This window comes from Cetorhinus maximus, chromosome 16 (assembly GCF_964194155.1).
Source record: "Cetorhinus maximus chromosome 16, sCetMax3.hap1.1, whole genome shotgun sequence".
Classification (NCBI taxonomy): Eukaryota; Metazoa; Chordata; class Chondrichthyes; order Lamniformes; family Cetorhinidae; genus Cetorhinus; species Cetorhinus maximus.
The window spans coordinates 36,317,075-36,330,038 of record NC_135894.1 but is presented as its reverse complement, the minus strand read 5'-3'; the positions used below and the strand labels follow the sequence as shown (position 1 = coordinate 36,330,038).

The window sequence follows — 12,964 nt, the reverse complement described above, 5'->3', positions numbered from 1 at the left end:
TACAACTAAGCCAATTTTGAATCCACCTTATCAAATTATCCTGAATCCCATGTGCGTTTGCCTTCTTTATAAGTCTCCCATGTGGGACCTTGTCAAAGGCTTTGCTGAAATCCATATAAACTACATCAACTGCATGACCCTCATCTACACACCTGGTCACCACCTCAAAAAATTCAATCAAATTTGTTAGGCATGACCTCCCTCTGACAAAGCCATGCTGACTATCCCTGATCAAACCTTGCCTCTCCAAGTGGAGATAGATTCTCTCCTTCAGAATTTTCTCCAATAGTTTCCCGACCACTGACATGAGACTCACTGGCCTGTAGTTCCCTGGCTTATCTCTACAGCCCTTCTTAAATAGCGGAGCACATTAGCTTTCTCCAGTTCTCTGTCACCTCCCCCGTGGCCAGAGAGGAATTAAAAATTTGGGTCAGAGTCCCTACGATCTCCTCCCTTGCCTCCCTCAGCAGTCTGGGACACAAATCATCCGGACCTGGAGATTTGTCCACTTATAAGCCTACCAACACCTCCAATTCTTTGTCACTCCCTATATCAATTTGCTCAAGAACCTCGCAGTCCCTCTCCACGAGTTCGATACCTTCATCCTCGTTCTCTTGGGTGAAGATGGATGTGAAGTATTCATTCAACGCTCCAGCGATGTCATCTGGCTCCACCCACGGATTGCCTTCTTGGTCCCTAATGGGCCCTACTCTTTCCCTGGTTAATCTCTTCCCATTGATATACTTATAGAATATCTTGGGATTTTCCCTACTTTTACCAGCCAGAGCTTTCTCATATTCCCCCCTTTGCTCTCCTAATTGTTTTCTTAAGCTCCACCCTACACGGTCTGTACTCCACTAATGCCTCCGCTGATTTGCTCCCCTTGTATCTGCTAAAAGCCTCTCTTTTCCTTCTCACCTTATCCTGAATATCTCTGGTCATCCATGGTTCTCTGGGCTTGTTACTCCTTCCTATCACCCTAGAGGGAACATGTTGAGCCTGTACCCTCCCTATTTCCTTTTTGAACGTCCCCCACTGCTCCTCTGTAGATTTCCCCACAAGTAACTGTTCCCAGTCTACCTTGGCCAGATCCTGCCTTATTTTGCTAAAATCCACTCTCCCCCAATCCAAAACATTTTTTTGCAACTTGTCTATTTCTTTGTCCATAACAAGCTTAAATTGTACCATGTTGTAGTCGCTATCACTAAAATGCTCCCCAACACCACCTCAGCTACCTGTCTGGCTTCATTCCCCAGAATTAGGTCCAACACTGCGCTGTCCCTGGTTGGACCCTCTACATATTGACCGAAAAAGCTCTCCAGTATACATTTCAAGAAATCCACTCCATCCAAGCCCTTAACACTATGTCTATCCCAATTAATGTTGGGAAAGTTGAAATCACCTAATATAATTATCCTATTATTGTTTTTACGCACCTCTGCAAATTGTGCACATACTATCTGGGGGTCTATAATGAACACCTAACAAGGTGGCTGCCCCTTTTTTATTCCTAAACTCTACCCACAAAGCTTCATTCGATGCCCCCTCCAAGATATCATCTCTCCTTACTGCAGTAACTGACTCCTTAACTAATAATGCAATGCCTCCTCCTCTTTTACCCCCTCCCCTGTCTCGCCTGAAGATTCTATATCCTGGAATGTTAAGCTGCCAATTCTGCCCCTCCCTCAACCACATCTCAGTGATGGCTACTACATCTCAATTCCTTGTGTCAATCCTCACCCTTAACTCATCCGTTTTACCTGTAATACTCTTGGCATTAAAGTAGAGGCTATCCAGCCTTACCTTACTCCCTTGAAACTTAATGCAGCTGTACTCCCTCTGACTTGATTGTTTTATTGTATTATGATGTGTCCCTATTCTGCTAACATTCTATGTCCCCTCCCCCTGCTGAATTAGTTTGAACTCCTCCCAACAGCACTATCAAACCCGCCCGCAAGGATGTTAGTTCCGCTCTGGTTCAGATGTAGACCGTCCCGCTTGTACAGGTCCCACCTTCCCCAGAAATGGTCCCAGTGATCCAGAAATCTAAAACCCTCCCTCCTGCACCAACTCTTAAGCCACGTATTCATCTGCGCTATTCTCCTATTTCTGAGTTCGCTAGCACGTGGCACTGGGAGTAATCCAGAGATTACATCCCGAGAGGTCTTGCTTTTTAGTCTACTGCCTAACTCCCTGAATTCTTGATGCAAGACCTCCATCCATCTTTCTACCTATGTCATTGGTACCAACATGTATCATGACCTCTGCCTTTTCACCCTCCCCCTTCAGGATGCCCTGCAGCCGTTCAGTGACATCCCGGACCCTGGCACCAGGGAGGCAACACACCATCTTGGAGTCACGTTGACGGCCACAGTAGTGCCTGTCTGTTCCCCTGACTATAGAATCCCCTATTATTATTGCTCTTCCTCTCTTCCTCCCCTCCTGTACAGACAGGCTGCTTGTGGTGCCAGACGCTTGGCTCCGCACTCTCTGGAGAAACCAGCATCCTCATCAGCCTCCAAAATGGAATACCGATTTGCGAGTGGGACCCCAGGGGACTCTTGAGCTACCTGCCTGTTTCTCTTGGACTGCCTGGTGGTCACCCATTCCCTTCCTTCCTCAGGTCCCTTCATCTGCGGTGTGACCACCCCTCTAAACATGCTATCCATTCGCTATTCTAGCGGCATTTGTGTCTCCTCAGTGGTAGTGGCAGAAAAAAAGACACACATGGGAGGAGGAGGTCCCTAGGCATGTTCACATCTCAGCCGCAGCAGTATCTGTTTCATTGGAGGGTGGTGAAGGCTTCAAGTCTTCTCTCGCATCACTCTTGTTCCTCAGTGAACTCTCAGTTCAAGGCAAGTGTGAATGTGGGACTCGTTCTCGTTGCAAGTGGGTGGACATCCCTTGAGTTGAAAGAAAATGGCATTGAAGGCTCAGAGATGTGGCCATATTCCGTCATTTGACTTTGCTCTTCCTGGAATCTGTCAGCGATTAACGTATCACAGGCACGTCTCCCACAAATTCCTCCATGACGTGATCATGCTCATACTGGCCCTCAGCAGCCTGCTGACCACCTTGGGCCTCCAGATCTTCAACCTCTGATGAGCTCTTATCCTCCTCCAGGTCATCCTCTGGTAGAGAATTACCTTTTTGCATTGCCAGAATGTGAAGGGGCAACACACTGCGATGATGCGGGAAACCCTGTCAGGAGTGTATTGGAGTGAACCACCTGAGCAGCCCAAGCATCTGAAGCACATTTTCAGAAGCCCTATGGTCTGCTGTAGAAGGCAGCGTGTGGAGCTGTGAGCAGCGTTGTACCTCTCCTCAGAGTGACTCTGAGGGCGACGCACCATTGTCATCAGTCCACGTTTCAGTGAGTACACCTTATCCCCAAGCAGCCATCCCAGCAGACGTAATGGCCCCTCAAAAATCTCAGGCACTTGGGAGTGACTCAGGATGTAGGAGTCATGGCAACTCCCAGGGCACCGTGCACAAATATGCAGGATGTGCTTCCAGTGATCACACACCAGTTGTACATTGATGGAATGATAGCCCTTGTGGTTTATAAACATTAGGGGCTGCTGCCATGGAGCCTGTATAACCACATGGGTGCAGTATATTGCACCCTGCACTCTAGGGAAGCCTGAGATCACAGCAAAGCTGGTAAACCTCACAGCCTGGCTCTCTTCATCCAGAGCAAACCTGATATAATGATGGGCCTTCCTGTAAAGGGCATCTGTGACCTCCTTTATGCATCGGCGTGTCACGGACTGAGATGTCTCACAAGGTCGCCTATTGATCTTTGGAAAGAACCAGGGGCTGAGAAATTGAGTTCAGCAGTCACCTTCAAAGCCACTGGCAAGGGATACCCTCTAACTCATGGTATCAGGTCTTCATGAAGAATGTGGCATATGTAATGTACCAGACCTCGGGACAAACGCAGACGTACACGGCATTGCCTCTCGCTCATTGGTAAATAGGAGACTCTTGGACGATAAACCCTAGGTTGGCAAGTCGCCCCCATTGTCTGGGGGTCTCCCCCTGACCATCCGGTTCATGTTGTGGTTCCGCTTGACCATGTCCCTCATGCTGGAGCTGCGCATGGAGCCGCCTCTCCCTCCTTCGCCGCCTCCATTACATTAGGACCCTGACGAAGGCACATTGAGCCCTGGATCCTTATCTGCTTTTGCCTTCTCTCTGAAAGGAAACATTGAAGACATTAATGATTCAAGGGGCAAGAAAGTGAAGCTCAGAAGATGACATGTTTGGAAACTGTGAGGGTTCATAGTTTTTCCTGACCTACCTGCATGGTGGCTGATGCCGTCTTGTCCCTGAGACACTAGCACACACACAGGTGACCAAGATGGCATCGCAGATGTTACACCTTGAGCCTTGCGTGGGACGCTAAAGTTTAAATGAGATGAGTGACCAACCTAGCTCTGTGCTCTGATGTGGCATAATAATGACCAATCAGTTGTTCATGGTCAATGAGCGGATGCACTTTGACCCATTTAGGAGTGTCAAATCTGGTGAACATGTGACAGGCCTTCATTGATGGAATGCCATATATGATACAGCTGTGTCTCCTTCACTATTGCCTGCATTCACAAATTCAACATTCCTGTGTTACTCATGAGCTGCAGCGACTGTGATGTGAAGCCACTGAGTTCTGAGTAGCCCTTTAACAGTGCTAATGAAGCCATTGGCTTTCATCTCAGGGACGTCTTCCACCTTTCTAAATGGACTTCTGCAGCAACAAGAGGTTAGAGAATGATGCACAGTGTTTGCCCTTCCCTCTCACTGCCTATTCCACAGCTTTCCCGCCCCATTGCCCCGATAGTATTCGTCAACCCGACCTTCGCCTCACAGCCCACCCTCAGTTGAAGTGCTAGTCTCTGAAAGTGGAGGCCTGCATGAGTACCACAGCACAGTCGTGTTCCTTGGGACAGTGAAAGCAAAGAGAAGGAGCAGTCCAAACCTGCAGCCCCAACAGAGTGGCATTCGTCACAACAAGACCATTGCAGCACAATGGCAGATATGTCCCACTCACCTTGAAGTTACCAGCGAACTGAGGTTTGACTTGTGCACGCCACCCTCTTTCAAACAGATTTGAGGCCAATGTAATTTCCTGCTGGCGTGATGGAAGATTGGAAGGCATGGCAAGATTCCAGCGAGCAGCTGTTTTATTGAGCATTCATGACATGCTAATGAACGCAAATGGCATTCGCGCCAGTAGTCGGCGGGATAACTGACCCACCACGAGCCCCCATCGGTAGAACCACGACTTGTTTTTACGACAGCAAATTTGCGACTTTTTGCCTGCTGCTGGATTCTCCGCTCCCGTCCGTCACGAATCCCGCCATGGGCGGGATGGGAGAATCCTGGCCAATGAGTCAAATTTTCAAACGGCTACGGAGGTGGGACCAGAGAGGGAAGGGTTGATAGTTTCTTGCCACCGGCCAGTTTGCGGCCTGTTCATGTCTCTGGGCTATTTGTGAACATGCTGGATTTGGGAGTAAGCGCCCTTGTGGGCCGGTAGCTAATTAAATTTCCGTAAGGGCCTATTAGCTGCTGAGGACGAAACCTGGCTGAGGGATGGAGGTGGCCTCCAGGCAGCAGTCCACCGACCAGCCCTCCATTGTTAAAGTTAAGCCCCCTGCAACCTCCATACCCAAAGGGCCACAGCTGCAACTGCAGGCCACCCTTTGGCAGGTTCGCCCTCCACAAAATTAGGCCTGGCAGCTGTGGCCTCTTTGTATTTTAAGGTTTTTGAAAAGTCTTCAGACAGTGCCTCCATTTTGCGGCTCCTTCTCTTTCACCTATCTCTACATTGCCAGCTTCCACCTCTGATGGTGGGGCTTCCAGTCGTTCATTGCTGAAGCGCCTCCTATTGGTCCTCCAGCCTTAGCAACCTGACCACTGACCTTAATTGGACGGGGTGGCCACCTCCTCAAAAACCGCTTCCAAGATCCCGCCGCTGGCAGACCCAGATTCCTGATCCGGAATTCAGCCCGACATTGTGTTTGGGACTCTGGAATGAAATTCCAGCCCAATACTTCTGTGTTTGTACATTTATTCATAAATTGTGTATCCGATTTTTGTTTTTAGGAGTAAATCTATCAGGAAAGGGAAGTTAAAACCCTCATTGGAATGTTAAAATGTGTTTAGCAAACGTATTAGTGATCTGCTACTTTCTCTTAACTTAATACCCAATGCTTTCTATCTTGGCAGTCTTTTGGATTTAATTTATTGGCAAGATCGAATTACCACTGGCAGCTCTCATTCACACGTGCAGAGCAGGAGCTATTAGAGGGTATGGATGAAGATGGAAGCTGCCGTTTAAAGTGTTTACATGTCATAAGAAAGCTGAAAGAAGACTACTGGTGCCCCGGAAGTAAACCAGTCATCACATCCTATCACCTGCAGGTAAGTAATGTGCTATGGCTTACAAAGCAGGTGATTTATAAAACTATTACAATGTTGCATCACTCTCGCAATCTCTGCTTTAACAAAGTGGATTTACAGAGAAATGGAGGATAGTAGTTTAGCTTAAAAACATAACCTGTGGCTTCTGGACCCATTATTGAATGGACAGGTATATTCCAATCACTGATAAAAGTACATTGTAAGACCACCACGGCTATGAAACAGCCTAGATGTTACTCCTTCATTACTACCTTATGATTTCAGGTTCTAAATTCCTCCTTCATATCTTTGGTCACACCTGAGTCTGGATCAAGCACTAAGGAACCCTAGTGGCCTTTGGTTCTGGGCCAACACCTTTCCTTTCTGCCAGCATTCCATTATGGACTCTTCATTTATGCCAATCTGTCTTTTAACCTTTGTGCAGTTTCCTTCATCTCACTGGGGAAACACTTACTGTAACGACTGAGATACATATATTCATGTATGCAGTACATGCACCAAGCCCTGTTTGCCCATCACTTGCCATGCTTGCCGACCTACATTGGCTCCCAGTTGAGCCTCGATTTAAAATTCTTATACCTGTAATCCCCTACAACCCTCTGAGACATCAGCACTACTTCAATTCTGGCTTCTTGAGTGGTTGTGGTGGTTGTCCCTACAGCTGTCAAGGCTCTAGCCTCTGTAATTCCTTCTCTAAATTCTGTGCCTCTCTAACTCTCTCTTCCCCTTTTAAGACATTCATTAAAACTTACCTCTTTGACCAAGCTTTCGGTCACCTGTCCTAATATCTCCTTATGTGGCTCAGTGTCATATTTTGTTTGATACCCCTGTGAAGCACCTTGGGACATTTTAGTACATTAAAGGTGCTATATTATTGAAAGTTGCTTTTGGTTGGCATAAAATATTTGCGAGGCAAGCTATAATATGTTTGTTTTATTCTGAGGTGAATGATATGTTACCTTTAATTTCTCCACACCATGGTTTTGAAAGCTAATGATTGATTAAGTAAATTGAGTACAGTTATGGCTGGCACAATCTATTAAGCAAGAGAGTTAGCAGTGAACACTATACCAGAAATTTTTAAGATGGCTGCACTCGGGGTCAGAATCCCCTTCAGGATCAGCCTCCCTCCAGGATTACAGATTGAACCAACAGTGGGATTAGAAGATTTTCTGCCCCCACTCCAAAAGGACTCTGTGATTGGACCAAAAGGGAGCTGGAAGTAACATGCTGTGGAGTTAAAATTCCATAGTGTGTGGGAAAACATGGACTTCAGGACTCTTAGATCCCAACACGTCAGCAGATTAAAAATTCCCACAAGGGTTGTTGTAAATAGCTGTGCAGTAATGTATTACTGCTGATGTAAGGACGTGCATGCAAGAGAGGGAGAAAGGGAGAAGATAGCATTTGATCGTCAGTGGGTTGAATGCAGAAGCAGCAACCCACAGTTAGTGATTAAATCTCACTCATCTCTCGGCAACAATAGATTTTTGTTAATAAATGATAACTGCTTACTTTCCCCTCTCCAGACGCTGTTGTTTTGGACTTGCGAGAAATATCCACGCTCTAAAGATTGGAAAAATTTCCAAAAATGCTTTCTGCGCTTGGTAAAGAAACTTCAGAAGTGTGTGCTACAGCGATACCTCCGGCATTACTTTGTGAAGAGCTTTAACCTGCTTAAGTATGCTAACACAAATGAACTGGATATAACATCTCAGAAAATTAATGAGTTCTTAATGAACCCTAGTGTGTACTTCCACTAAATTTTACTGACTTTTTAAATGAACAACAGGTTCCAATGTGCCAAGTCTTACTGACTTTTCAAGACTCTCCATCTTTTACCTGAATTAAAATTGAGTTACGAGTTGATATTAATACTGTGAGAAGAACACAAGTAGAAATCACTAATGGCTTTATTATCGTATGAATATTTGTACCAGATTTCTCTCTGATATTTTAGGGATGCCAGTAACCTCCAGTAAAACTTGGGAGGTGAATTTAATAAGATCATGTTATGAATTCATACAGTAACATTGCTGATAGTATTTCTATCCTATAATGTGCTTAAAGGTTTAAACATCTTAAGATGTTTCTTTGCTGTGGACTTGCATGCCTTGAACAATAATCCAAATTTGCAAATTAAAGTTTCATTTGCTCCTACTGTGCGATACTCTTTTTTTAAAAAAAAAGTGTTACAATGTAGCCATTGTTTAGTGTTTAATAAATTGTTCTGTTAACCAAGGGCTGCCAAATGTCATTGAGTTGATGAAATGCACATTTAAATTTCAGCAAAATCTCACTAAATTAAAGACAGACGTTCTGTGATTCTGATTTAAGCCATAAAGTTCATTCTGGTTTTTTTACCTTTACTAAAACACACGTATTCCCAATCAAACTTCTTGTTCCAGCCTCTTGCTTGATGTTTTAAAAAAAATACCTTGGGTCCTTACAAGCACAAATGCTAAACAATTCTAATCTAATTTACAAGGACAGGAAAATCAAACAAATTCCAATTCTGCCTCTATAATTGTTAAAACTAAAGGCAAAGTGCCCAATAGTTCTTAAATGTATAAGCTTTGTTGGTGCATGCATCATATAATGTTCTTCCAGGATTCAACTTCCAGGCTGTGCCCAGTAGTAGCTGTATCACCTCTTACCTATGTGTTTTCTGCTTTAGAATGATTGGCTAGACCTACCCTGTGACCAGGTGATTTGTGTATAGAACCCATCAAGTGGCATATAGTGTAAAAATGAAAGGCATCTGCTATCTATTGTTCCCATTCTTGAATGTCATTGAAAAGAATTTCAAAATGGCCCTTGTTATGATCCTGCACCACACCCCTAAATTTTTGGTACGATCTAGTTAGAGACCAGTAACACTTCATTTAAAGTAGACAAAGTTTGAGATCCCAGGTACTTGGAAAATAAAGCTACAAGATTCCACAGTTTTTGAATAAACAAAATAAACTTTATTATACAAGGTCAGAAAAGTAAAACAATTTAAATATCTATCTTATACTCTAGCATTCAGAATTAACATGGATTACATGTGAATTAACAGGCAAACTGCAGTCAAACACACTACACTGCACAGTACATGGCAGAGGCATCTCGGGCTCTCGCTCTCTCTCGGCATCACGCTCTCTCGCTCGGGCTCGTGTGCTCTCTCGCTCTCTCTTGGCCTCGCGCTCTCTCTATTGGCCTCGCGCTCTCTCGCTCGGGCTCGTGTGCTCTCTCGCTCTCTCTTAGCCTCGCGCTCTCTCTCTTGGCCTCACGCTCTCTCACTCACGTTCGCCCTCTCTTGCTTGGTCCCGGGCTCTCACTCGGGCTCGCGCCCTCTCGCCGGGTCCCGGGCTCGCGCGCCCTCTCGCCGGGTCCCGGGCTCGCGCGCCCTCTCGCCGGGTCCCGGGCTCCCGCGCCCTCTCGCCCGGTCCCGGGCTCCCGCGCCCTCTCACCCGGTCCTGGCCCGCGCCCTATCGCTCGATCCCGGGCTCGCGCTCTCTCGCTGGGTCTCGGGCTCTCCCGTTCAGTTTCGGACTCACGCTCTCTCGCTCGGTCGCGGGTTCGCGTTCTCACTCGGCCGCGGACTTGCGCGCTCCCGTTCAGTTTCGTGCTCTTGCTCGGTCGCGGGCTTGCGCGCTCCTGTTCAGTTTCGGGCTCGCTCTCGCACGCTCTCTGACGCCCCCCCCGGGTTCCCTTTACCTCTTCAGACCTGTCCCGGGACTTGTCTCCTTACAGTGCTCAACTCCTGGTTGTTTTGCATGAAGACCTCAATGCTGAACTGCATCTCAGCCTCTGCCCAAACTAAGGCAAATTCCTATTTCTTGACTATGGAGTTCTTTGGTACACAATTGCAGTACAATTCTCCAACACTGGCCCCATGGATTTTTTGTATTATTTAAGGTACCTAATTTTCGTGGGGCAAGTGTGTGTGAGGACCAATGTGCACCGCTGGTGCCTGTCTGGATAAATTGGTGCCTACCTGCCTGTGAAGGCCTTACAAGATCTGATTCCTGGCACAGACACAATGACCTCCTTCTGTGACATAAATTTTCACAGTTCCTATAGGATACTCCAAGGAAGGAGGAAAACTGCTTTCCTTGAACTGCTGCATTTGTGGTGGTGATAATTCTCTCATAATGCTATTTTTAAAAATTCATTCATGGGATGCTGGGCCAGTATTTATTGCATCCCTAGTTGCCCTTGAAAAGGTGGTGGTGAGCTGCCTTCTCGAACCGCTGCAGTCCATGTGGTGTAGGTACACCCACAGTGCTGTTAGGGAGGGAGTTCTAGGATTTTGACCCAGTGACAGTGAAGGAATGGTGATACATTTCCAAGTCAGGCTGATGAGGGGAACTTCCAGGTGGTGGTATGTAGAGAATTCCACAATATCCATCCAACAACAACGATGGGACAATAATATATATCCGAAGCAAAGTGGGGAATGACTGGGAGGTAAACCTGGCGATGATGGTGACATTGTTTCTTTTGTCCTTCTTGGTGATAAAGATCTCTAGAAAAGAAGATACTATTAAAGTAACCTTGGTGAGTTAGTATATCCTGTAGATTGTATGTACAACCAGTGTATGTACAACCGCTGATGGTAGATGGGGTGGATTGTAAGTCCAGTGGCAAGGACATCAATAAAACAAACTCCCCAGTCCTAGATGGTTTCAAGGTTTTTAGGCATCATTAATGTGACTACACACCATCCAGATAAATGTTTAGATAACTTCATAATATTTATAGATTGTGACAATTCAGTATACAATACTTCTCCTTAAAAAAATGTTAAACTCTGTTTATGTGTGCCATCATCTATTTAACCACTGATATAATTAAAGAACCAGCTCCCACCCACCCCGCTGTGCACCTACCACCTGCCACCACCACCCTATGTTCCCCCTGCGACCCGACGCTCAGCATTAGGACGAATTTGAAAGAGTTTCTGATGGCTGAAAGGAGCTAATAGTGTCAGAATTCACTAAAGGTTTTGGACATGAAAGGGATGTATTTTTTAAATCTGCATCTTTCTGTGATGGGGAGAAAATTCAGTTTCAATTAACTTGTACTTTTCTGTTTTCCATCATTGTTGTTATTCGTTCATGCATTAATCTGCATGAATAGAAACAATGAAAATTCCATGATTTTGGTTGTCTGTTTCCCATTTCCATGGTTAAGCAGTAGCCAATCAGTAATGCATCCAGCTTTCCAAAGGTTCCTTCGGCATGTGATTCCAGCAGCTTGTTTACACTGAAACCAAAACGTCCTCTACTAATTAATGCTTCAGTTTACTTCGTGCTGATCTCTAATCGTGGTATTTGCACATTGATGTGGTACACAGTTGAGATCATGTTTCATGATGCTTGATGATATAAATAATTTATGGAAATGTTCATATCACCATAGTAGGATGATTACCTTGTGGTTGGTAAGCAGTTCTACTGTGTCTTAGTACATATGCCAATTCAAAGCATCATCAGATACCCCTTTTTATCCCTTCATGTGGGATGTAGTCATTGCTACCTAGACCAGCATTTGATGCCCATCCCTAATTCCTCTTGAGAAGGTGGTGGTGAGCTGTCTTGCTGCTGCAGTCCATGTGGTGTAGGTACACCTACAGTGCTGTTAGGGAGGATTTTGACTCAGCAATGGCAAAGGAATGGTAATACAGTTCTAAATCAGTGTTGCTTATACTCTTTCTAAGTGAACAAAATAAACGAAAGCAACAAAATCAGGGGTAAAATAAACACAGCCCCTAAGTTAGGTCAGCTGTAAAAAAAACAAAGACAAAGTTTAATGGAAACTTACAAACATCAAATCAAAATGTGATTAAAAGGGTCGATAAAGCACCCCAGACCCCGCGGTGCCCACCGGGCACAGAAGGCCTCGACGGTGCCGGCAGACACCGCGTGTTCCCTCTCCATGGACACCCGGCCATGAACGCAGCCATGGAAGAGGGGCAGACAGTCGGGTCGGACGACCCCTTCGATCGCCCGCTGCCTGGACCTGTTAGTGGCCAACTTAGCCAAGCCCAGGAGCAGGTTCACGAGGAGGTCCTCCTCCTTCCCGGCCCCCCTCCGCACCAGGTGTCAGTGTTGCTTGTAGGGGAACTTGCAGGCGGTCAGTGCCCATGCGACTGTTGCCCTTATCCTGCTAGGTGGTGGAGATTATGGTTTGAAAGGTGCTATGAAGGAGCCTTGGTGAGTTGCTGCAGTGCACCTTGTGTATAGTGCACAGAGCTGCCACTGTGCATCACTGGCAAAGTCACCCATTCCTAATTCCCCTTGAAAAAGTGGCGATGAGCCATCTTCTTAAACCGCCGCAGTCTGTGCAGTGTAGGTACACCCACATCAGCACTGTGGGAGGGAGTTCCAGGATTTGAACCCAGCAATGACAAAGGAATGGTGATATATTTCTAAGTCTGAATGGTGTGTGACTTTCAGGGGAATTTGGAGGTGGTGGTGTTCCCACAGGACTGCTGACCTGGTTCTTCTAGGTAGTATAGACTGTGGGTTTGGAAGGTGTTATTGAAGAA

The 12,964-nt window shown here is 46.0% G+C and overlaps 1 protein-coding gene across 6 annotated transcripts in view; it reads left to right on the top strand.

Annotated features, from left to right (window-relative positions):
- Positions 1–8,770, top strand: part of mab21l3 (mab-21-like 3) — a 74,869-nt gene extending 66,099 nt beyond the window's left edge. For all 6 annotated transcript variants that reach the window (XM_078559665.1, XM_078559661.1, XM_078559668.1 and 3 more), the window contains 2 exons: positions 6,232–6,426; positions 7,956–8,770. In XM_078559665.1, the coding sequence (XP_078415791.1) occupies positions 6,232–6,426; positions 7,956–8,189 (429 nt within the window). In that variant the 3' untranslated portion in view covers positions 8,190–8,770. The remainder of the gene's footprint in view (positions 1–6,231; positions 6,427–7,955) is intronic.
- The last annotated feature ends 4,194 nt before the right edge of the window (positions 8,771–12,964 follow it).